Source organism: Eretmochelys imbricata, chromosome 1 (assembly GCF_965152235.1).
Source record: "Eretmochelys imbricata isolate rEreImb1 chromosome 1, rEreImb1.hap1, whole genome shotgun sequence".
In the NCBI taxonomy this organism is placed as follows: Eukaryota; Metazoa; Chordata; order Testudines; family Cheloniidae; genus Eretmochelys; species Eretmochelys imbricata.
Genome location: NC_135572.1, coordinates 58,976,065 through 59,000,732, shown reverse-complemented (window position 1 = coordinate 59,000,732; position 24,668 = coordinate 58,976,065). Strand labels below are relative to the sequence as shown.

The 24,668-nt window shown below is 38.3% G+C and overlaps 1 protein-coding gene across 4 annotated transcripts in view; it reads left to right on the top strand.

The window, feature by feature from the left end:
* The window catches only part of FNDC3A (fibronectin type III domain containing 3A), a 214,672-nt gene that overhangs the window by 136,434 nt on the left and 53,570 nt on the right, over positions 1 to 24,668 (top strand). For 2 of the 4 annotated variants that reach the window (XM_077811423.1, XM_077811422.1), the window contains 3 exons: positions 10,721 to 10,797; positions 15,680 to 15,917; positions 20,598 to 20,870. In XM_077811423.1, coding sequence (XP_077667549.1) covers positions 10,721 to 10,797; positions 15,680 to 15,917; positions 20,598 to 20,870 — 588 coding nt within the window. Of the gene's footprint in view, positions 1 to 5,057; positions 5,220 to 6,609; positions 6,769 to 10,720; positions 10,798 to 15,679; positions 15,918 to 20,597; positions 20,871 to 24,668 lie in introns of all 4 variants that reach the window. The other 2 variants (XM_077811424.1, XM_077811425.1) reach the window with 2 other exon arrangements.

Here is a 24,668-nt window from a genome sequence, read left to right as displayed (position 1 = left end):
GAAATAGTATTTTTCAATTCACCTAATACAAGTACTGTAGTGCAAACTCTTTATCATGAAAGTTGAACTTACAAAATGTAGAATTATGTACAAAAAAACAGCATTCAAAAATAAAACAGTGTAAAATTTTAGAGCCTGCAAGTCCACTCAGTCCTACTTCTTGTTCAGCCAATTGCTAAGACAAACAAGTTTATTTACATTTCCGCCTGGTTCTTGTTTACAGTGTCACCTGACAGTGAAAACAGACGTTCTCATGGCACTGTTATAGCCAGAATTGCAAGATATTTATGTGCCAGATGCACTAAAGATTCATATGTCCCTTCATGCTTCAATCACCATTCCAGGGGACATGCATCCATGCTGATGACGGATGATGTTATCTGCTCGATAACAATCCAAAGCAGTGCGGACCTACGCATGTTCATTTTCATTATCTGAGTCAGGTGCCACCAGCACAAGGTTGATTTTCTTTTTTGGTGGCTCGGGTTCTGTAGTTTTTGCATTGGAGTGTTGCTCTTTTAAAGGTTTCTGAAAACATGCTGTACACCTCATCCCTCTCAGATTTTGGACAGCACTTCAGATTCTTAAACCTTGGTTCAAGTGCTGTAGCTATCTTTAGAAATCTCACATTGGTACCTTCATTGCGTTTTGTCAAATCTTCAGTGAAAGTGTTCTTAAAATGAACAACATGTGCTGGGTTATCATCCAAGACTGCTATAACTATGAAATATATGGCAGAATGCAGGTAAAACACAGAGCAGGGCATATATAATTCTCCCCCAAGGAGTTCAGTCACAAATTTAATTAATGCATTATTTTTTTAACGAGCATCAGCATGAAAGCATGTCCTCTGGAATGGTGACCAAAGCATGAAGGGGTATACTAATGTTTAGCATATCTGGCACCTAAATACCTTGCAACACTGGCTACAACTGTGCCATGTGAATGCTTGTTCTCACTTTCAGGTGACATTGTGAACAAGAAGCAGGCAGCATTATCTCCTGCAATTGTAAACAAACTTCTTTGTCTTAGCGATTGGCTGAACAAGAAGTAGGACTGATTGAACTTGTAGGCTCTGAAGTTTTACATTGTTTTGGTTTTGAGTGCAGTTATGTTACAAAAAAATCTACATTTGTAAATTGCACTTTCACGACAAAGAGATTGCACTTCAGTACTTGTATCAGGTGAATTGAAAAATACTATTTCTTTAAAAAAAAAAAAAAAGGAGTACTTGTGGCACCTTGGAGACTAACAAATTTATTTGAGCGTGTGAGCTACAGCTCACTTCATTGGATGCATTCAGTGGAAAATACAGTGGGGAGATTTATATACACAGAGAACATGAAACAATGTGTGTTACCATACACACTGTAACGAGAGTAATCAGGTAAGGTGAGCTATTACCAGCGGGGGGCGGAGAAAAACCTTTTGTAGTGATAATCAAGGTGGGCCATTTCCAGCAGTTGACATGAACGTCTGAGGAACGGGGAGGGGAGGGGAATAAACATGGGGAAATAGTTTTACTTTGTGTAATGACCCATCCAATCCCAGTCTTTATTCAAGCCTAAGTTAATTGTATCCAGTTTGCAAATTAATTCCAATTCAGCAGTCTCTCGTTGGAGTCTGTTTCTGAAGTTTTTTTGTTGAAGAATTGCCACTTTTAGGTCTGTAATCGAGTGACCAAAGAGATTGAAGTGTTCTCTGACTGGTTTTTGAACGTTATAATTCTTGACGTCTGATTTGTGTCCGTTTATTCTTTTACGTAGAGACTGTCCGGTTTGGCCAATGTACATGGCAGAGGGGCATTGCTGGCACATATCACATTGGTAGATGTGCACGTGAACGAGCCTCTGATAGTATGGCTGATGTGATTAGGCCCTATGATGGTGTCCCCTGAATAGATATGTGGACACAGTTGGCAACGGGCTTTGTTGCAAGGATAGGTTCCTGGGTTAGTGGTTCTGTTGTGTGGTGTGTGGTTGCTGGTGAGTATTTGCTTCAGGTTGGGGGGCTGTCTGTAAGCAAGGACTGGCCTGTCTCCCAAGATCTGTGAGAGTGATGGGTCGTCCTTCAGGATAGGCTGTAGATCCTTGATGATGCGTTGGAGAGGTTTTAGTTGGGGGCTGAAGGTGATGGCTTGTGGTGTTCTGTTATTTTCTTTGTTGGGCCTGTCCTGTAGTAGGTGACTTCTGGGTACTCTTCTGGCTCTGTCAATCTGTTTATTCACTTCAGCAGGTGGGTATTGTAGTTGTAATAACACTTGATAGAGATCTTGTAGGTGTTTGTCTGTCTGAGGGGTTGGAGCAAATGTGGTTGTATCGTAGAGCTTGGCTGTAGACAATGGATCGTGTGGTGTGGTCTGGATGAAAGCTAGAGGCATGTAGGTAGGAATAGCAGACAGTAGGTTTCCGGTATAGGGTGGTGTTTATGTGGCCATCGCTTATTAGCACCGTAGTGTCCAGGAAGTGGATCTCTTGTGTGGACTGGTCCAGGCTGAGGTTGATGGTGGGATGGAAATTGTTGAAATCATGGTGGAATTCCTCAAGGACTTCTTTTCCATGGGTCCAGATGATGAAGATGTCATCAATGTAGCGCAAGTAGAGTAGGGGCATTAGGGGACGAGAGCTGAGGAAGCGTTGTTCTAAGTCAGCCATAAAAATGTTGGCATACTGTGGGGCCAGATCAGCAGCACTGCTATGGGTACCTGCATGGCCCCACAGTATGCCTACAGTGAATGATGTCTATACATTCAATGAAATAGATTTTACAGGGACGTTGAGCTATTTGTTTAAAAAAATAGGGACAGCTGTCATTAAACCTTTTAGTTTTTAATGGGAACTACATAGTAGCCACTTTTTGCACCAGCTATCCTGGTCTCGGATCTTCATCAGTGGAGGTCACCTTAATCTTCAAGACTCATGATATCAGTTACCTAGTTGTCACTGTTTTTCTCATCGATCACTTAGTAAACCAGCTACTCTGTCCTACAAATTTTTCTCCACTCTGTCTTGATGAATAACAGATCCTTAGCCTGTCACCTCCTGCTATTTAAGTTTTGTTTCTGTTCCAACTTACCTAAGAAAATGGTCTTCCCAGTTTCTGCCATAGTCTGTTTACTAGGAAGGGGAAGTACTGGTGGTACTTTATTGTCATTAAAATGGAGATAGGACAAAAAAATCTATCATTAGATTGTCTTGTATGTCTCTGAAACCTACACAATTCAACAGATCCCAATTCAAAGTGATTTCAGTTAAATGTATAGCATTTTTATGAACAGAAAGAGAAGAGAACATCTCCTTTGAAGAAAAGAAAATTTGGCTTTTCCTGCAGTTATTCACCAAAGTATCATAAGTTGGATACCTTCTACTTTCTGGACATACCCTATGGGTGTTGCTTTCTTGGAGCAGTGGTGACTTCCTGACTTTCTCCTATCCTCCTAGCCAGATATGTGGTTTAATATTCAGTCATTAAAATACAGAAAATAGAAGTTCATTACCTTCCCTTTAATTTCAGTCAAAACTCTGGAATGCCCTACCCTGAAAATAAGTATTTTGGATAAAAGCAATAATGTGTATAGTTGATTTGCTTAGTCATGACCTACCTGTATGCAGATTTTATTCCATTTTTTTGAGTATTAAGAAAATCACAACTGGAGAAAGAAGATTCCTTCTATCAGGGTTTGTTAATTGTGGACTGCAGGCCAAATCTGGCCTACCAGATGCTTTTGAACAGACCCCGAAATCTTTTTATGTTGTTGTTGTTGTTATTTTTCTGTTATTTTTTCTGGAGTTTGGGCCTTGATAAAAAATAATTGATTACCCTTGCCTTAGATCCTTATTTCCTGAGAAAGCAGGAGATGCAAAAAAATTCTGCACTCTAGTTAGGTATTAGTGCAGCCTGCTAAGCTGTGACAGAAGGAAATAACCCTTTAGTGCAGAGAGTTGGATATAAAGATACAGAAAATACCTTTTCAGGTAATAAAACTTTTTTCTTTTGAAGGACTGAAAGGGGCAGCATGGAAAAAAATGCTGAACTGTGTCGGTAAAATCTTTTAGATGGTGTATATATATTCCCTAGCAAGAGCTGTTTTAAGTCCCGTCAGGTGGCCAGGTTGGTTGCTTAATTAATTCTGAATCACCTCAGTCTTATTGTACATGCACTAAGTGAGTATTATGTTCAAATAGTGAAAGTCCTATTATGTAAGCACTACACAAAGTCACTCTTGGGAAACTGAGAGTCTCGCTTTTCCCTCAGTTTTTTGTGTGAGAACAAACTGAAAGACAAACACTGCTGTTTAATCACATTAAAGAGCCAGTGGAGATAGTTGGATTTTTACAACTGAGGATAAGAACATTAAAATGGAAAAATTCCTTGTGTTCAGTCTAATATGCTGTATTTGTTTCCTTGTGATACATGGTGACTTATGGATAGTCAGGGATTTGGATCAGGACAAGATATAAGAGGACTGGAAACATTTAACATTAATTTATTGGTACTATTGCTATAGACACATGATAATTACTCGAGACAATCTGATACTATCCATAAAAGAAAGGACCCAAACTTAATATTTTGAGAGTCTGGAACAGAGACTGTATAATAATTCCATTTAATTGAATACCTCCTCATTCAGTTGTACTGTTTGATGGGGTAGGGTGGTAGTCTCTGATGTGCAACAGATCTGTCTAAGCACTTCTGTAGCCCTTGCCACTATGGGGTTGGAGCACCTTGGATGGCATAGATGTCCCCAGTTAGTAGAGGCTGATCATCTGCTGCAGAGTCCAAGATTTTATTTTATATTTTGAAGACTACATTGATTAAAGAGTAGGCCTGTAACTGGCAAAAAAAGATTGCATTATGGTTACAGAAATAATTGAAATAAACGTATATTTGATATTTTGGGCAAGGAAGCCTGTATCTTCTGTTTTCTCAAAGGTTTGGGCCAATATAGGACAGAGTTTATTGGTTTATTGACTGTAAAACCCTACCGGGAATCTGTCCTCTCCAGGCAATTTGCCTCTGTGAGGGGATTTGATGGCCTCCTTTTATTTTCTCAGTTTGAATGGGTGTGCACTCCCCCATGGAAAAGCCTGGGATGTTTTTGGAAGGGACTCTTCAGGAGTGGTTGGAGATGATCACGCTTCACAGCTCTCTGTCCTTTGATCCATTAATCCTCAGTCTTTTTGGATGAAGCTGATGGGGTTTTTCCAATTCTGAAGGTATCTGCTTTGTTTGAGCGTTTTCCCCTTTCATTCTTTCTACTATCCTTTTATAAGGTAAGCTTCCCTGTTCACTGCAATCTACTCATGGGTAGATATAACAGTCAATTTAACAGTATATATTTAAATTGGCCATCCCAGTTTGTGAGCAGCTACTACATAGCCTTGATGCCAAAGCTAGACAGTTGGGAGGTGGGCAGTGGTTCGTCAGTGTGAATTTAGGGCTAATGAAAAGTGTTAGATTGACAGCACTGTTTATCCACATCCTTGTAGTGCTCACAGCTCCGACTGGTGCCTCTTTCTCAGCTCAAGTCCCAAACTTAGATTATATTATCTGCTTATTATAAGTAAAATTCTCAGTTCTTTCTTTGTAGCACTTTCTAGTGTCTGTCACTTAGAGTTGATACTTCATGGTATCTTACAGAGAGAATTTAAAGAGATATAGACTTCTTGGTTTTTGTTGCTGCTGCTGCTGCTGTCTCTTGTAATTACTGTAGCTGCTGGAAGCCTAAAATAAAACTTCCAAGTCTTAGCTATTATATAAAGAAAGAGTGGTGCAACTATTCCTGGCATCGGGGACTATTGATTTACTGCAGTTTGTCAATGTTATATGGGCATGCTGCTACGTCAGTGGTGCACTCTATTGTTTCAACTGCTGTGGCCTTTTATTTGATCCTGGCAGTGCTTGCGTCAGTGATGCATATCATTGCCTGTGTGATGTCAAAGTGTGGGTGTTCAGTTACAGAGACATAGTTAAACTAATGTGCTGCAGTAAATCCTGAACACTATTTCCTCCTGGGAATAACAAAGAGAGAGTGATTCATCCTTGTTCACATTAGACTAATGCTAAGTATAGCAGTGTCCATGACCTGCAGCATCCACACAGATTAGTATCACAACTACCACAGCTTGCTAAACATGGTGTCAAAATAGTGTTTGTTTAAAAAGAGGTATTTATATGTACCTGCTTCCCCAAGGGTTCACTGATTATCAGCTAAAGGTAAACCCTCCTAATCAGAAAATATATGGTTAAAGTAATTCCTTAAAACTTAATTCTGTTAATTAAAATGTAAAAAGCTTTCAATTATAAGAACTTCTGTAAATAATCACATCAGATTATGTAGAATTTAATAGATTGAAAAAAAAATCAGAGTATACATCATGTAAAACAGTAAATGAAGTGTTTCTCTGTGGGGTATTCCACTGAGAACAGTTGTCATTTTCTCCTTTAAAATGAGCTACTTCTACCACTTGTTTTGACAAGCTTTTGAATCCACTTGTAGTACATATTTTAAAAGACAAAAATCTTATCACAGAAAAAGAAGTTCAGTGTTTACAAGAACAAGTCACTGTGCTGCATACCTGAAGCTTCCCTTTTTTCCTTTCTCAGTAAGTCATGTGGTGATGATCATGTGACTCGGTCAAAGGAGCTTTTCCTCAACCAGCAAAAAACGAAAGCATTCTCCCAATTAAAGCTGCTAACGTGTCCAACCTTGGATCACTGGATCTTGTTTACTCTTCTGCTATTGCAGTAAAAACAAAATGAGTGGTAAGATTTGCTGACTGTATTTTGAAAGAAAGTTCTGCTTTTATGTTAAAACATGAAAAGCATTACATAAATCTAAACTCAGCCTGTGTTTTCAGCAGATGCCAGATATATAATAGCTAAAAAAGGTAGAAAAGGGTTGGTTCATTTAAACATAGATCTGGTGGTATGTAAAATTGTGAATTGTCTTTATGGGTTCAGTAGATTAATGTGGGTTCAGTAGATTAATGTGTACCACTGCATATCCTGTTTTAAGGATCTCCCTGTCTGTCAGAACATAAAATTAGAAGCAGTTATTGTATTTGGAGGACTTTATGAATACTAGTTTTATAAGAGCACTATTATATACAGTTACTTCCCAGAAAGAATCTTTGTTTATAGACTGGATAAAATGTTTGTTTTTTATGTTGAAAACTCAGTCCATATAAGCTTACAATCTCTTTACTGAATTCAAAATTGAATGAGAAAGTGAGACTTAAAAGCTAAGAGAACTAATTGCATATCTGATTAAATAAGGGTTTTTTTTCCAATATTTTGAAGTTTACAGGTTTGAAATGTATTTTCATAAGATTAAATTATGTCTGGGACAGTAGAAAGCATACATCACATTGATTTTGTTTCTCTCTTTATAGTGTTTATAAGAGGCATGGTACATTTTGTTTTACATTCTGTTCAAATAGACAAGCTCAAGATTTTAAGCAGCCTGCTACAGTTGATGTGACCTGAGCTGTTATGTTTAGGTTTCACTGCTTCTTAAAAGTGTTCTGAATTTTCATGAACTCTGTTAGAAATGTCTCAGGAGACTTGCTTCCTATCACCGTCTCTTTATTTTCCCTTAGGACAAAATGCTTATCACTGCCAAAAAAAAAAAAAAAATTACAAGCTAGGTCAGCCGTAATAATTTAAGGGAAATGTAGACATTCTGATACAATGGCACTATTGAAAGTATGGGAAAACATTGTCTTCTGTTCTAATGTGATATTTTTAGTGTGTGATGAGGCATTTTTTAGGCAATTATATTTTAAACCAGGGGTATACAACCTACGGCCTGCAGCTGTACACAGCTCACCAGAGCATTTCATAAGGCCTGCAGCCTGCTTCCACACAATATACTAACATGCAATTCATTAGCACTTCGTCGTCATGTTTACATAATTTTAGTTTACACGAGTGTGTAAATAGACAATACTCTACATAGGTTGTTTCTATCTAAATACATTCAAAACAAGCTGAATTTAAAACATAAATCAATACAGGTGACTTTAAATCATATTAAAATATGTAGAATCTGTTTGGGCCACACAAGGTTGTGCGTAGGTTTCTGTGGCCCTCCTATGTAATAAGGTTGGGCACCACTGTTTTAAACTATAAAATATTTCTATCAGATTTTTTTCTGAGTCCTTCAGTTTTACTTTCATAATGAGATTCAGCATGACTCAATATATAGAACATTCCAGACTATCAATTTAGAGCATGGAAACCTTTGACATTAATAATCAAATATCATATAAAGGAAACACTTTCTAAAGCAGAATTTCATTTGTGTACACTATAAAAAATTAGAGTGTTAACACGTCGTAATAATGTCATTATTGGCTGATAATGTGACACCATTACTGTATTTCATGGCTAGGTACAGTAAATTTGTCATGTATACTTATCAACAGTCAACAAGTAACTTGAAGCAATAGCAAATAGAAATATAAGAGTTCCTTTTACAATGTATTATGCGTAAATAAAACCAGGATCTTCATATTAGTTGTAAAAACAAAAAAACAAACCCAATTTTATATTTTTAAAAATCTGGCATTCGCATTTTATCCTACGCTTTCACAAAAAACCTTTTTTTTCCAAGTCATGCCAGCAGTACCATGATTTCTGGCAAAATCATCACAGCATGGAACTCTGCCCAGCTTTTTTTTAAGTTTAAACTTTTTTTTAAGTTTATCTACCATTTATTACATTTTACAATGATTTAAAAACCTAATCAGAAGTATAATGGAGTTCACCGTTACAGCCTGAGTGAGAAGAAACCATCTTCTCTCTATTTTTAAAACTTCAGAATTTTAAAGTCAGGATATAAATATTTCGAAGTTAGCACCTTGACTTAATGCTAACACCACAAGCGGGACTCATTCAAGTTCATAAATTGCCTTGAGTCTCTTATTTTCTGACTGCCGGGGGAGTAGGTGGTTTGTGAACGTGGCTGTGTTGGGAGCAGTGTGTTAATGCCACCATATGGCAACTTTTGTATTGGCTTTGGAGAAAACTGCTGCTTATATTAGTCAAGACAGAAAGACACTAAATACACGAAATTGGTGGTCTTCAGAAGGAAGGTATAGTTTGCTGTTCAGAACACTCTACTTAATTTGGCCAGATGCAGAAAAAGTAAACATCCATTGATGTGCTAACCATCTATATGCATACTATCTATCTTTCTTCACAGATGTGCATCATCAGAGTTTCTGGAGCAACTAGGATGAAGGGTTTTAATTAGATGTGAGCAGCATGAAGAACTGTGGGCTCGATTCTCAACTGACTTGTAACTTGTGTAGTCATTTATACTTGTTTAAAGTGAGTGGTTTAAAGTAGAGTGGTATCATTTTGTATCTACTTTGAAAATATTCTTCTTGGGTATAAATGGCTACAAGATACAAGCCTCAGAGAACAGAGCCTTTATTTTTATTTTAAAATGTAAAGTATTTTCTGTTTTAGCCGGTGATACATTTAATATGTCTGCAGCTAGTGCTGTTGACTTTATTTTTTTAAGTAGTTCCAACCTTGTTTTTCTTCTTAAATATTCTGTTTAAGAGAGACTGTTTTAGGGTTAGGGATAGTAGCAACCTATTGTAGGCTTATATATTTGTTATATTATGTACGATCCTCTTCAATGCTCCTTACTCCAGCAGAACTCCCACTGCTTCAGTTGCTGAAGAAGATTTGTAATTGCAAGTTAAACAAAATATTGAAAAGGTTATATTAAAGTTTACTTTTAACCCATCTTTTCCCATCTGGAACTAAAGACCTTGCTCTTAAAATTAGATAGAGAATTTTTCTTTGTTGTCAAAGTCATGGACTACCAATTGCACAGAAAATAAAACTTAGCATCTTTGCAGATTAAAACATTTATAGAATTGCATGTTTTATGTTGAGGATCTTGTATAAAGTTTTCGAATTTGATCAGATACTACGTTCAGAAATATTTTTGTTGCTCTAGCCCAGTTTTTCGCATTCAGACAGAATTACCTTTATTTTTCTTCACACATCTTTGCTTATCAAGCATAGGATAGATTAATCTGCTTATACAACTAATACTTGGCGTTTACTTAGCACCTTGCATTTGCTGATCTGAACACAGTTTGCAAGCATTAATGTCTTAAGTCTAAGAATAAGAACACTCTTTTGGGGTGGAAAAGTATTATCCTGGTTTTACAGATAAAGAATCAAATTCATCCCTTTTGTAACTCCATTGAAATAGTTGGGAACTCTGGGTGCTCAGCACCTCTGAAAATCAGCCTACACATTTTACTTTCCCTAAAATTACCCAGGAAGTCTGTTGCAAAGCTGAGAATAGAACACAGTCCTCCACACTCCCATTCCTGTGCTTCTGCCACAAAACCATCCTTCTCAAATATTTTCCTAGGAAGAATACACATGGATTTCTTTTCCTTTTAATAATTACCTTTGGTGATTATAGCTTTGTGTGTTTAAAAAAAGAAGCCTTATTTCCAGAAAGAGGGAAATATTTGCAGGGAAATAATTTTTCTATGCGCCGTATCTGTTGTTCACATGAACTGAGTACCCTTCACTATCATTTTATCTTTATAGCTCATGTGCTCTGTTTATCCATGTTATCTTGTATTTCCTTGCAGAGATATTGCAATTCAGAATGGACTTAGAACTTTTAAAGCTTGTTAAACCATGTTATACTGAAATACTTCTGTAACCCATTTAGGTCCTGCTCAGGTTCCAATGATGTCCCCAAATGGTTCAGTGCCTCCTATTTATGTGCCTCCTGGATATGCCCCACAGGTATGTCCAAACATCTGATTCATATGACTTTATATGTTCACATTACATTTGCAGTTAAATAAAACATACATAAAATCCTGGGACTAACATAGCAATAAGCTGACATGTCTAACCTGGTAACATGACATGGTAAGTTTCAGAATTACAGTGATTTGCACAAGTAATATGGTGGTGTACCATAAAGTCTCTTCAGTAGGAGTCTCCTTGTTTGCTTTTATGAGCCTCCTTTTTGATGTATGTGTATAATATTGGTCTTTAGGCACTACTGCAAAACAAATCTTTGATAATTGTCAGTGTATTGTCTTAATTAAAATTTGCCACAAACCATACAATTTTTTCACTTGCCTCTGTACTGGTTCTGCAGCCAACTTACCCTACCTTTGCTGACCCAATGTTCACAGCCTGTGGTATAGAAAAAGAAACAAACAAACAACACAAAATGCCACCCAAAACACCAAAGCCAGTCAGATGATGCATACGTTAATGAAAGAGTATAAAATTCTGTCCGTCATCAGAGTGCTTGCATACAGGGCAGGAGGCCCACCTACTTTCTCTTACTCTCTGCTGGGGAAAGTTTGTGTATAAAGTCTTGTCTGCATGGTCATTTAATGTGCAGCAAGCCAGGGTTGAATGTACAATGCTCTAGGTTGTCACACACTAATTGGCCGTGTGGATTCTGCTACTGCACACTAAATATACCATAGTTAGAACTTTTAATGTGCAGTAGCATGATCCGCATTGCAGGCTCGCATGCTGTATATTCATACCCTGTCTTGCCACGTGCTAACTGACAGTGAAGACAAGCGCTTGGTTGGTTCTTAAATCTTTAATATTAGAATACCGAATCTGGCAGCAAAATGGATTGTGTGGTTTTTAATTGTTTCATTTTGTTTTAGGTCATAACAGAAAGGCATGTTTCCTGTCAAAATTCATGTTTTATCATTAGGAAAAATAAAAATCCTTACATCTTTGCTATGAGCTAGTTTCTTCTGTATTTTTTTTATTTCAAGTGGGTTACTTAATGCTAAAATGTTATAAAAGACATGAAAGGCTAAATAATTTTAGTGAAATTAATATGTACTGTTTGCTTCCATTGAGGGCACAGAGCCTCTCCCAGCTGCCACCCAGAGCTATCAAAGCTTGGTAAAACCTTTATGTTGTAGGAGTTCTGAAATGCTTATTGCTAACAAAACATACCAATGTGTAGTGATTTATACAAAAAGACTGTAACAAATAAAAAAAATTAACAACAAATAGATAACTTGCTACCAGGTGAAGCAACCAGTACCAAGCTCATAGTTCTCCCAAAACAAATACAGTCCCAACAAGAGATTTTAATTTAGAATTATAGAAGTGTAGGACTGGAAGGGACCTCAGTGGTTAATCTAGTCCAGTTCCCAGCACTCAGGGCAGGTCTGTTAAATAATTAGATCATTCCTGACAGGTGTTTGTCTAACCTGTTCTTAAAAACCTCCAGTGACACAGATTCCACACCCTCCCTAGGCAGTTTGTTCCAGTGCTTAACCACCCTGACAGAAAGTGTTTTCCAGTGTCCAACCTGAACCGCCCTTGCTGCAATTTAAGCACATTGTTTCTTGTCCTATCCTCAGAGGTTAAAGAGAACAATTTTTCACTCTCCTCCTTTTAATAATCTTTTATGTACTTGAAAATTGTTATCATGTCCCCCTCAGTCTTCTCTTCTCCAGACTAAAAAAAAACCCAGTTTTTTCAATCTTTCCTCATAGGTCATGTTTTCTAGACCTTTAATCATTGTTGTTGATCTTCTCTGGACTTTCTCCAATTTGTCCACATCTTTCCTGAAATGTGGCACCCAGAACTGGACACAGTACTCCAGTTTTCAGAGTAACAGCCGTGTTAGTCTGTATTCGCAAAAAGAAAAGGAGTACTTGTGGCACCTTAGAGACTAACCAATTTATTTGAGCATGAGCTTTCGTGAGCTACAGCTCACTTCATCAGATGCCAGTTGAGGCCGAATCAGCACAAAGTAAAGCAGAAGAATTATTTCTCGTGTCTTGCTTACAACAGTCCTGCTAATACATCCCAGGATGATGTTTTCTTTTTGTGCAACAATGTTACACTGTTGACTCATATATAGCTTGTGATCCACTATGACTCCCAGATCCCCTTCTGCAGTACTCCTTCCTAGGCAGTCATTTCCCATTTTGTATGTATGTAATTGTCTCCTTATACTTAACATTAAAAAGAAGAAAAAAACCTGAAGGTGCCCTGCAAATGTGTATATATATATTAAGAGAAGTTGAACACCTGCAGAAATATATGCTAAATGATCAAAACCACCAAAAACTAGGAAGGCTATTCAACATATCTATCATTTATGTATCATTTTAGTTTAGGTCTCTATTGCCTGGATTTGCCCCAGCTCCTGAATCTGGTGATTTCACACCATACTTTCCACTGCTGGGGATTAGAGCCAACATATAGGATAAGACATGTCGTGGTTTTCACACATTGTATAAAACTAATCAGTGTTTCAGAAAACATGATATATTGTTTAAAAAAAACAGGGCTTGCTCTACCCCCAATATCGTGGGAGTGAAATTCATTCTGTGAAGAGAGTGAAATTATATTTTAGTTACTGTGTGTGGGCCAGCCTGTTCTACAGAGTTAAGTCTATCTACATCCATTGATCTATAGTGGGTCTCCTGATGATGATGCTGATAGCTTTGCACAAAGATACAGAGTATGGGCCTCATGCCAGAGTTAAATGTTTAGCTTATAAGGTTATTGTTGCATTCAGCATCCCTCAGTGCTGGGGGGGAAATCATACTTGGGTGTTTTTTCTGTGTGTGTGTGTGTGTGTGTGTACGTGTGCAGTTATCCGATTTGCACACTCAATTGCAGTTAATGTTTAAATGAGACACACAGTTGTGCATGTAAATTATGTGAAACTCTAATGTTTAATTATTGGACTTTCAGAACCTAATGATCATGAATGGGGCAGTTACCCAGGAGGACAGCATTATATTGGTTTGCACTTTGTTTACCTTCAGATCACATTTGGCGTTTTTTAAAGCCATAAGGGCAAGAAACATTATTTTAATGAAATCTTGCTTGCTACAGAATTTGAATCTGTTATGGGGCTGGATAAATACCTTAAACGGGCTAGATCCAACACTTCCATCTAGGTTGTCTCCATTTTCCAGCAGATTATATGTTAAGTATGATTTGCTGCAGAAACTGTGCTGGGGCATCATGGAGAATAGGAGCTGGCACAGGTCCAGGTGTGGCAGAGCCTGAAAAGCGAGATTTTAATAAATTATGTTGTGCTGAATACCTTTCATAGCCTTGTGATTTGCTGCATTTTGCAGTTTAGCTTTTAAATATATGTGAGTGTGTGTGTGTGTGTATTCACACTTGAAGTTCAACATTCTTCACTTACTCTGACATGCTGAGATACCACAGGAGTCTGTGAACTAGGCATAATCTTACACACTGTATGTGCCTCAATAGCTAAGCGCAGCAGGGAAGAATAAGGACGAAGTGATATCTTTAATTCTTTTCTTTTCAGTGTGTCAGACTCCAAATGTTAGTGTAATATGTAGGATAACGTTTGTATGTTAGAAAGCATAATTCGTATGACTATCCTTGCTACAAACATAAGGAACTTTAAAAAATAATTAAAATTACATCTTTATGTTTGGGGAATTAAACTGGCCAAATCTAATTATAGTTGCCTATAGTGTTGTTGTTATATCCAAATTCCAAGGACAGGACGACTTCAGTTTTGGTAGCTTTGAGGAATGTTGTTTTAGTTTAAAATATTCTTCTTTTCCAGCAAGGGACAGTTTTAAAGTACCAAATCCTTTGGAAAGTCACGTGGTATTTATTTTAAAGCTATATTCATGGCTAAAAAATTAATCTTAAATTTAAGATAAGTATTTCTGTAATTGATCAATCTGACATTAAATAGATTTTTAACATCTTCTTTATCTTGATTGATGTGTGTTCCTCTTCCCACACCTACATCACAGTAGAAGGTCATCTCACCAAACATCATTGCAACTAACAATATATTCCAAGTGGTCTGTCCCCTATTTTAGGAAGCTATTTAGGATATTACAGTGGACACATAGGTTTTCCTTTTTTCTGAATGGCTATTTCCCCCCCACTATTTTATATCTATCACGTCCTATTATATATCAACTACAACTTCGTCAGCATGCAAACCTGCCAGCTGAGAGGCCTGACAATTTCCTCTGAGGTATTCTGTAACACTTGTTATTGGGATCTTGAGGTCAAAGTGTAATTTTTTTTTTCTTTTTGGCACTCCGGAGGCTGAGGTTACTGCCCCCCCAATACTTCCAGCTATGGTAACTCCAAGCCAGATACCCTTTTAGGTAGCATGTTGTACTACCAATGGAGTCATATTTAGTTTTCCACTTTTTTTAAAAATGGATTAACTACACTGGTGAAGCTCAAAATGGCCTATAAGGATTAAAATCTGTTTATAAAATTTTGTTACCCGCAGTTTTCATTCTAAGTAGTAGAAGTAGAAGGGGGTAGAAGTAGTTTCTCCCGATTATTTTCCCATCCAGAAACCAATTGCACTTTCCTACAAAAACCCACTGAAACACACTACTAACTATCCCTCATTTTCCTCTCCCACATTCTTTTTTTTTCTTATCGTCTCCATTTTGTTCTATTTATACCACTGAGGATTCTTTTGCTCTTATATTCAACATGAAAAATTCTCTTTTTAAAAGATTTATTGATTTGTTATCTTTCAGACTGCATAGTTCCAGACTCCATTTTCTCTTTGTGGCATATATTTGAAATGAGCTGTTTGCTATCTAAGAAGCAGTCCTTTACCTGATCAATGTTTTGTTCTCTTGGCTTACAGGTTATTGAAGACAATGGTGTTCGAAGGGTTGTGGTGGTTCCCCAGGCTCCAGAATTTCACCCTGGCAGTCATGCAGTAATACATCGGCCTCCACATCATCCATTGCCTGGTTTCATTCCTCTTCAAGCCATGATGCCCCCTCCACCACGACATATATACTCAACAGTGACTGGAGCAGGTGATATGGCTGCGCAGTATATACCACAGTATCACACATCACAGGTATATGGAGATCTGGGTAAGTAAATTACCGAAGAGTTACAGATCCTATCAAAGCAACGTATTCATGTTCTACTGGCGTCTCCAGTCCATTCAGTATTCCTCTGTTGTATAACTGTTGCTTTAAGCAGTACTATAGCCTAAATTAAAGCTATTAGCTAGGCATCCTGCAGTACAAATAAAGACAGTATCAGGGAACCATATACGTTTTTTATTCAAGTACATTAAGTATATTGTTTCAGAAAATTGTCTGGTATCACAATCTAAGCAGACTTAGGCCTGGTCAGTTATAGAAGGGAGCCCTTACCACACTGTAAAAGGCAAGGCAATATATGATGTGATTTTAGTGATTCAGTGAGTGTCACTCTTTCCTCTGACTCAATATTTAAATCATTGCCTCAGCATTATAGCTAGGCCCTTTGTTCTCTTTGGGACACTGGATCCAAATTCCGTGAATTTCTACCAAGTAAGCAGTGTAGAAATCTGTGACATGTTGAAATTTCCACAGTTACTTCAAGTAAATTCAAAACCAGAGCATCTTTATTGAATTAAATATGTGAAAAATAAAACAGTACATTATTCATTATTTATTTTTTATACCAATTTCAATATATACCTGAGTTTTTGAATGTTTTTAAATTTTGCACTGTTCTTAGCAAAGTTGCACATTTTTGTATTAACAGCAGCAAACTGAATTGGAGATGTCAGGAGTGGTATTTACAGGTTTCGACTGCTGGGTGTGGGGTGGTTGGAGTTTTGCTACCTGGGCTCCGGTGTGGAATGTGGCTTGTGTTTTTGGCAGCCAGGAGCTAGCAGAGGCTTAGGCACTGAGAAGATGGGGGTAGGAAATGGGAAAGGAAGAGTATTCATCTTCTCTTTCCTTCCCCTTCTGTGTAAAAACAAAGGTGACTTGGAATTTGGGGGAGAGCTTGAACTCCTAGGTTGCCACCTGATCACCGAATTGGTCACTTCTAAAATATCCACCAATACATGAACAACCATAAATAAGCACATTAGCAGGATTTTTCTACTAAAATGATTGGTAATAAACTGGTTAATAAAGTTGAGATTCAAAATGTCATCAGTACACTTCAAAGTCAACTCTCAGTTGCAATGAATGAGTTTGCACCCTTCGGGTCTGCTCTTTCAAGCTGTTTTCAGGCTCTGGAGGATAGTATTTCATTGCCCAATAATGGCTCAAAATGTATTTTTTAAAACAAAATATTAAGCCTTGACTAAACTAAAAAGTTGTACTGATTAAACTAAATCAGTTTCTAAAACAGTTTAATTAAATTAGTACAACTCGCCCCCCAACCCTCCGTGGACACAATCTTATTTCGATTTAAAAGTGTCTTATGTTGGATTTATCTTCAGTTGATTCCCTACCAACTTATACTAAATCCAATATAAGACTCTTTTTAAAATAAGACAAGTTTCAGAGTATCAGCCATGTTAGTCTGTATTCGCAAAAATAAAAGGAGTACTTGTGGCACCTTAGAGACTAACAAATTTATTTGAGCATAAGCTTTCGTGAGCTACAGCTCACTTCATCGGATGCATTCAGTGGAAAATACAGTGGGGAGATTTATATACACAGAGAACATGAAACAATGGGTGTTACCATACACACTGTAAGGAGAGTGATTACTTAAGATGAGCTAATACCAGCAGGGGGTTGGGGGGGGGGGAGAGAAAACCTTTTGTAATGATAATCAAGGTGGACCATTTCAAGAACGTCTAAGGAACGGGGAGGGGGGAAATAAGCATGAGGAAATAGTTTTACTTTGTGTAATGACCCATCCACTCCCAGTCTCTATTCAAGCCTAAATTAATTGTATCCAGTTTGCAAATTAATTCCAATTCAGCAGTCTCTCGTTGGATTCTGTTTTTGAAGTATTTTTGTTGAAGAATTGTCACTTTTAGGTCTCTAATCGAGTGACCAGAGAGATTGAAGTGTTCTCCGACTGGTTTTTGAATGTTATAATTCTTGATGTCTGATTTGTGTCCATTTTATTCTTTTACGTAGAGATTGTCCAGTTTGACCAATGTACATGGCAGAGGGGCATTGCTGGCACACGATGGCATATATCACATTGGTAGATGTGCAGGTGAACGAGCCTCTGATAGTGTGGCTGATGTGATTAGGCCCTATGATGGTGTTCCCTGAATAGATATGTGGACATAGTTGGCAACGAGAGACTGCTGAATTGGAATTAATTTGCAAACTGGATTTGCAAAACTATTTCCCCATGTTTATTCCCCCCCCCCACCCCCCACTGTTCCTCAGACGTTCTTGTCAACTGCTGGAAATGGCCCACCTTGATTATCACTACAAAAGATTTTCTTCCACCCCACTCTCCTGCTGGTATTAGCTCATCTTAAGTGAACACTCTCCTTACGGTGTGTATAACACCCATTGTTTCATGTTCTCTGTGTATATAAATCTCCCCCCTGTATTTTCCACTGAATGCATCCGATGAAGTGAGCCGTAGCTCACAAAAGCTTATGCTCAAATAAATTTTAGTCTCTAAGGTGCCACAAGTCCTCCTTTTTTTTTTTTAAATAAGAGTGTCTACACAAGTGGTTTGTACCCATTTAGCTAAGACTATTTAGAAACCAATTTAAACAACTAAAACTTTCTGATATATTTAAGGCCTTTAATTCTGCTGCACAGTTCTATGGTAAGGAATTGATTCTGCAGCCAGTTCCATGACTGCAGAATTGTAGAACATATGTGACTCTGATCATAATTGGTTTACTTATTATATGTAGATTATTTCACAGAGTAGAAAGATATGGTTAATGGCAATCATTTTTATATTTTTAACTAAGCTAGCATTCCACCCACAGATTGTTCTGAATAAAGTGATAAATATTTTTTTAAAAACCTCTCAATTTTAACATTTGCAGACTAGAACAGGAGCTAGCTCTTCTTTTTTCTTCATATTTCAGAATTGAATTAATATTTATATTTGTAAATCCACTTCACAGTTATCTTTTCAGATTATGTGCAACGATATGGTACATCTACACAAGCTAAGATGGTGTGTTACTTCTGCCCATTTAAAACGTTAGTGATAAATCAAAATATCCAGAAGGTTTATTCCCTCATAGTTAGATTGTTTATATATATTGTAATGAGTATTGTTATAAGTATTATTATAAGTATTGTGTATGTGTGTATATATATATATGTCATGTATATAATGCAAAGAATACATTTTAAAAAACTTTTTCATTTTAAGTAATCTGTCTTAATAAAATGTCTTTGTTACCAAAAGTTGATAAGTCAACCATCTCGTCCACCTGATACCTGTTTTCCCATTGCTAAACTTTTCTTCTAAATGCAACCAGTGCATAAATTGAGGAAGTAAAGTGACAGGTTGTTCACCCTGAGAGGAATCTCATTTTCCCATAAGTATAACAAACACCAGCTGTTTCCTTTACTAATGACAGATAGGATTACACTGAGAAAACAGAGCTGGTGCTGTGGTGTGTACCTTGTAAAAGGCTTCACTGTGTAATTAAAGCACTCCTGTATGTGATGTTAAAATGAATGAAAATGTTAGTGCTGGGAAAGGAAGTAGAATCTTTAGTACAAAATTTGACAAAAATGAATAGTTCTTTCTTGTTATTAATCATTATTTGTCCAAAGACATGTTCTGTTTGGGTGATTGGGCTTTTTTGGTGAAGTCACAGCTGTACACCAGATCACTGCTGTTCGCTGTTTTGACTGCCTCATCAAACAGATTAGGAGAATAGCTTTGCCCATGATACTATAAATATATAGAAATCTACTATTAATTTTTAAACAGAAATGAATAGTGTGCTGAGCATGCCTGGCTGGACTAGCTTCATTCCATTAGTATCCTTCAGTGCTGGGATTTTTTTCTACTGGTCTCTGTTGGTTTCTGCTGAAAGACCATTCATTATTCTGTTCCAAAACTTAGCTGCCAGTTGCAGCCAGTAGGACATAGGAGAAATTTTTTGACTGGAACCTCCATTAGGATACAGTATCCATTACCTGTTGTGGCTTATTACTGTAGTAAAATGCTCTCTAGTCCCAATTCAACAAAGCCTATTCTTCAGTTTGCTTTGCTGAATGAGTGCGGTCTGCTTAATCAGGGCTTAAGTGCTGATTCATTTTGTTTGCTCAATATGTGGTGTTTCAGCCTTGCTGAAATGAGATCTTCAAACACTGTGGTAAGTGAATTTATAAGAGTTATATGGTTTCACTGTGGTTTCTCCATTTTCTGTTTTAATATTTCTTTACAGCACTCTATTAATAAATCAGAATAGGTATTACTATGTCTATTGCACCAACAGGACCTTATAGAGACTACTTAGCCTCTAATTCATTGGTAGAGGGAGACCGATGTCATATTGGCAAGCACTAATTTTTCCACACAGGTGCAGGATTTAATAGTATTAAACAGTGCAAAGCAGAATTTGGAATATTTAAGATCTATTGTTTTAACTAAAACAGGAAAAAGGGTTACATTTTTCTCCTTAAAAAAATTATATGCAACAATTAACGTTTGATTGAAATGCCAAGTAGGTAAACTTTTCATTAGGTTCACAATGAGAAAAGAACAGATGTAATTTCAAGATATATATGGAGTCTCTTCAAATGAATTTGTAAATATATTTTATACATTATGACATTTTCTGAGCATTTCATGTTTTTGCTTTAATTTAGATGCTCTCTCTAACCATGGAAGGTCCAACTTTAGAGATGAAAGGTCTAGTAAAACATATGAACGTTTACAGAAAAAATTAAAAGATCGGCATGGAACACAGAAAGAAAAATTGAACAGTCCGCCACCATCCCCTCAGAAATGTCCTTCTCCCACAAACGAACATAATGGACTTGTGAAAGGACAGGACGCAAGTAGTGTCAGCATAGGATCTACAAAGAGCAAGTCTTTGGGGAAAGGAAAAAGTAATTCTCAAGTGGATGCAGAAATAGAAGGTAAGTGTTAGCAAAATGCTACCTCTTGTTCTGTATATTATCTGCAGAGGTGGAGCAATCACACTGTGACCAGACTGAAGCTGGACAGCAGCCTGTTGATTTCACCACCCTTGTTATTAAAGCAGGAACAGCTCTAAGAGACTGCAGCTGCTAGTGTGCAAGGCTGCATCTTGATCTGAGCAAGTTTTGTGGGTCACATCATATAATTCCATTTAGATAAAGGTCTGCACTTTGTCCACCATTTGGTTTCTCTCTTTGATATTCATGGTACTGCTTGTTGATGTGTCTGTAGAATGCAAACAGTCTGCTTGACACTGTAAAGGACATAGAGGGAAACAGTCCCTGACAGAGGTTACTCGTAACTCTTGTTGGTTGGGGGGCACAATTTAAAGGTTGGGGGGGGCATGTGACTGATCCACACATTACCTCTGACCCCTTTTCCACTCCCCCTGCACCTCCTATACCCTCTCCAATCCGGCACCACCTTGCTCCCACCCTCCTCACAGCTCCTTCCCCACTTACTTCTCCTATCGTCTCCCTGCTGCAGGCACAGCACAGGCCAGAGTGGGCTCCAGACACCTCCTGCCGAGCAGATAACTGTGGCTGTGGGCAAGGAAGGGACGGGACTCAGAGGGCTTCCCCACACCACCTCTGGTGGAGCTGCACTGCCAGCCCCATCTCTCTTCCCTGCTCTGGGCACGTCCTAGCGGGGTTCTGTTATACTTATAAGAAGCACACAGGGATCTTTATGGGGAGAAGGCAGCATGCCGCATTTATTGAGAATACAGCAGTTAGCGTATGCTTTTCAATCAGACACACAGTCCTGCCAGTTGATGTTTATAGTTACCAGTTCAGAGTCTGGATCAATCTAGTGGCCAGCCAGATTGGTCGCAGAGGGGAGCAGGGCTCTGTCGGTTGCGATCTGATGCTCCTGGAGTGTGGCAAGACGAACCCAAAGTCCCATGGCCAAGCACCCTGTTCTTATAGTCTTTTTTCTCTGTTGAAGTCTATGGATTTTGCTGTGTCAGTTTGGGACCGGTTACTTCTTAATTGGTGTATCTTTTGATGTTAACATTCCAGTACTCCTCCAAGAGGGTCATCCTGTCCTGGTTTCAATTTAATCAATTGTCCTGTCTTTAGGGGTGCCAGCCTTCACCTCAGGGTCATCAGTCTGCCCTTCCTTAATTATGGATGTGCATTGATAGTTCTTTGGAGTAGTTAAGTCTCTTCACTCCATGTTCCTTGACCATCTGGCTATAAAAATGGCCTTCACACCTTATCTTTTCCTGATGTATGCATTCCTCATTCACACAAACAGTCTTTTACAGAGATCTTTGAGAATACAAACAGTGTCACTTTATATTGAGCAAAAGACATCGTAAATTAAGCCTTCCTAAATCTTATAATCAAAACAATTCACACTGGGGCCCAGGCCTTCAACGTTCCTCTAATCTCCTTAACATAGACACAATACAAGATCCTGTCTCTTACTTACTAGACCTTAAAACAAAGAAATGTATATTTAACTAGAGTGCCTAATTTGTAATACATATAGGAAACCACAGTAGACATTCTAACTTATCCTAAAACAAAAGGGTGACCACAATCTGTCATAAGGATTGTTCTGGTCTGTCCCTGCCTTAACATCAGTACAGACACTGCCAGTCTGTCAGATGCGTTTCTACCAGTGTCCCAGAGGATCATTCCTTTCTGCTATTCAAAAAGGGTGGTTGGCAGGATGATCAAATCATACATTAATTCTTATAGTACAAATATAAAATCCTGCTCCTACAGTTCAGTGGGAGCACTAGTTGCCAATGCCTTTCCCAGACACATCCCCCTCAGCTGCGCTCAGCCCAGCTCCCTCCGTGACAAATTGAGGGGGGGTGGCGCGCAGGCACATGGCACCACATGACCCACCTCTCCCTCCCAATGCATTGTCTCTGGACCCTGCTCCATGATGTTTACATACCAGTTACTAAGCAGGTGGAATGTCCTATCTTTGTTCTGTGGGCTTTTGTTTTTAGATTTAATTTGTAAATTCTTTCCACACCAAATCATTGCAGAAAGACCTTTATAGAAAAAATAAGTTCTAAGAAGGGCTCAGAATGTGCAAATAAGGATGGAGAAGAGATCCTGGAATATGAGCACCATGGCAGAAGTCATGAAGTTAAGAGTGGTAAAGGAATCAAAAGGGACATTCATGAAGTGCATGCACCTGATGAGAAAGGAATAGGAGATGAAGAAATATAGGGTGCCCAAGCTTTGAGCATGGGAATAGGAAGCACGAATATGATGTCTGCAAACACTGATGGCTAGAAGACACCAGATTCTTCATTGTTAAAGCAATTTATTAGGTGGGACACTTAGTGTGAATTGTTGAAGTTTGTTCCTTTACTGTATGGGAGGAGGGAGTCCGTACATGTGATGTTATAGGCTCAGCTGTTCAAACACAGAGCACCATCTATACACAGAAGTCCTATCCTTGATGCTTGCTAAAGCTCTGAAGTAGAGTGAGTTAATTTCCTATTTCTGCTCTTGCTCTGGAAAAGGTTTGGGACTAGGCTGTCCACAAAAGTTTTGCATAGCAGCAGGAGTAAATTGGAACCAACAGGTCATCTCAGAAGCGAGGAATGAATATCGCTACGTCAGGGGAGGCCTTCAGAAAGTCTGCATCCCTGCTGCTTTACATTTCCTCCACAACCGCTAACCATTCATCAAAATCCTTCTAGAACACTCCCACACCAGCATCAAATGCCTGGACATCACAATCAGCTTCAACAATGGAACCCTACAAACACCTATATAAAAAATCCCTGCAGATCCCCACACTTACTTCTACAGATCCAGCAACCACCCCAGACATATCAAAAAATCTATTACCTGCACCGAGGCACAGTATTTGCTCTAAAGAGAAAGTCCGGGATACACATCTAAACACTTAAAACTGCCATCACTAAACATGGACAATCTACTAGAGAAATAGATGACATCATGGAATGGGCCAATCAAATATGCTAGAAGAACCTGCTTCAGTATAGGGGAAAAACAACCATTGATCACACAGCCCTACTTGTCACCTACCACCCCACACTAATATCTCTAAGGGGTATCAAACAGATACAACCCATACTTAATAGGGACCACATCCTGAATGAAATCTTTCCCAAGCCCCCACTTCTGGCCTTCAAACAACCGTCACCCCCCAACCTCATCATCAGAAGCAAGCTCCCCATAAACCAGGACACACCAACTCAAAGCAGCACCATACCATGCCAGAACAGATGCAAAACCTGCAGACATATCACCACTGCTACAATGATCAATACCCACACAGCACACCTTTCAAGATCCGTGGGATCTATGCATGCCTGTCACAACATGTTAGAGAGACAAGGTGGGTGTGGTAATATCTTTTATTGGACTAACTTCTGTTGGTGAGCGAGACAAGCTTTTCAGAAGTTGGTCGAAGAAAACATATTACTTCACCCACCTTGTCTCTCTAATGTCCTGGGACTGACACAGCTACAACTACACTGCATTTCACATGTGATATATCTCATCCAATGTATCAAATGCCCCAACAACAACTATGAGGGTGAAACCAGACAATCACTGCTCTTTCAAATGAACTCACACAGAAAAATGATAAAAGGCAAAAACACCCTGTCACCCATAAGCAAACAGTTTTGACAAAATTTTCACTGCACATCTGATCACTCAGTCCTCTTCCTCAAAGAAAACCTGCACAACACCTTCAAAAGACAAGCCTGGGAACTTAAATTCATACCTCTGCGG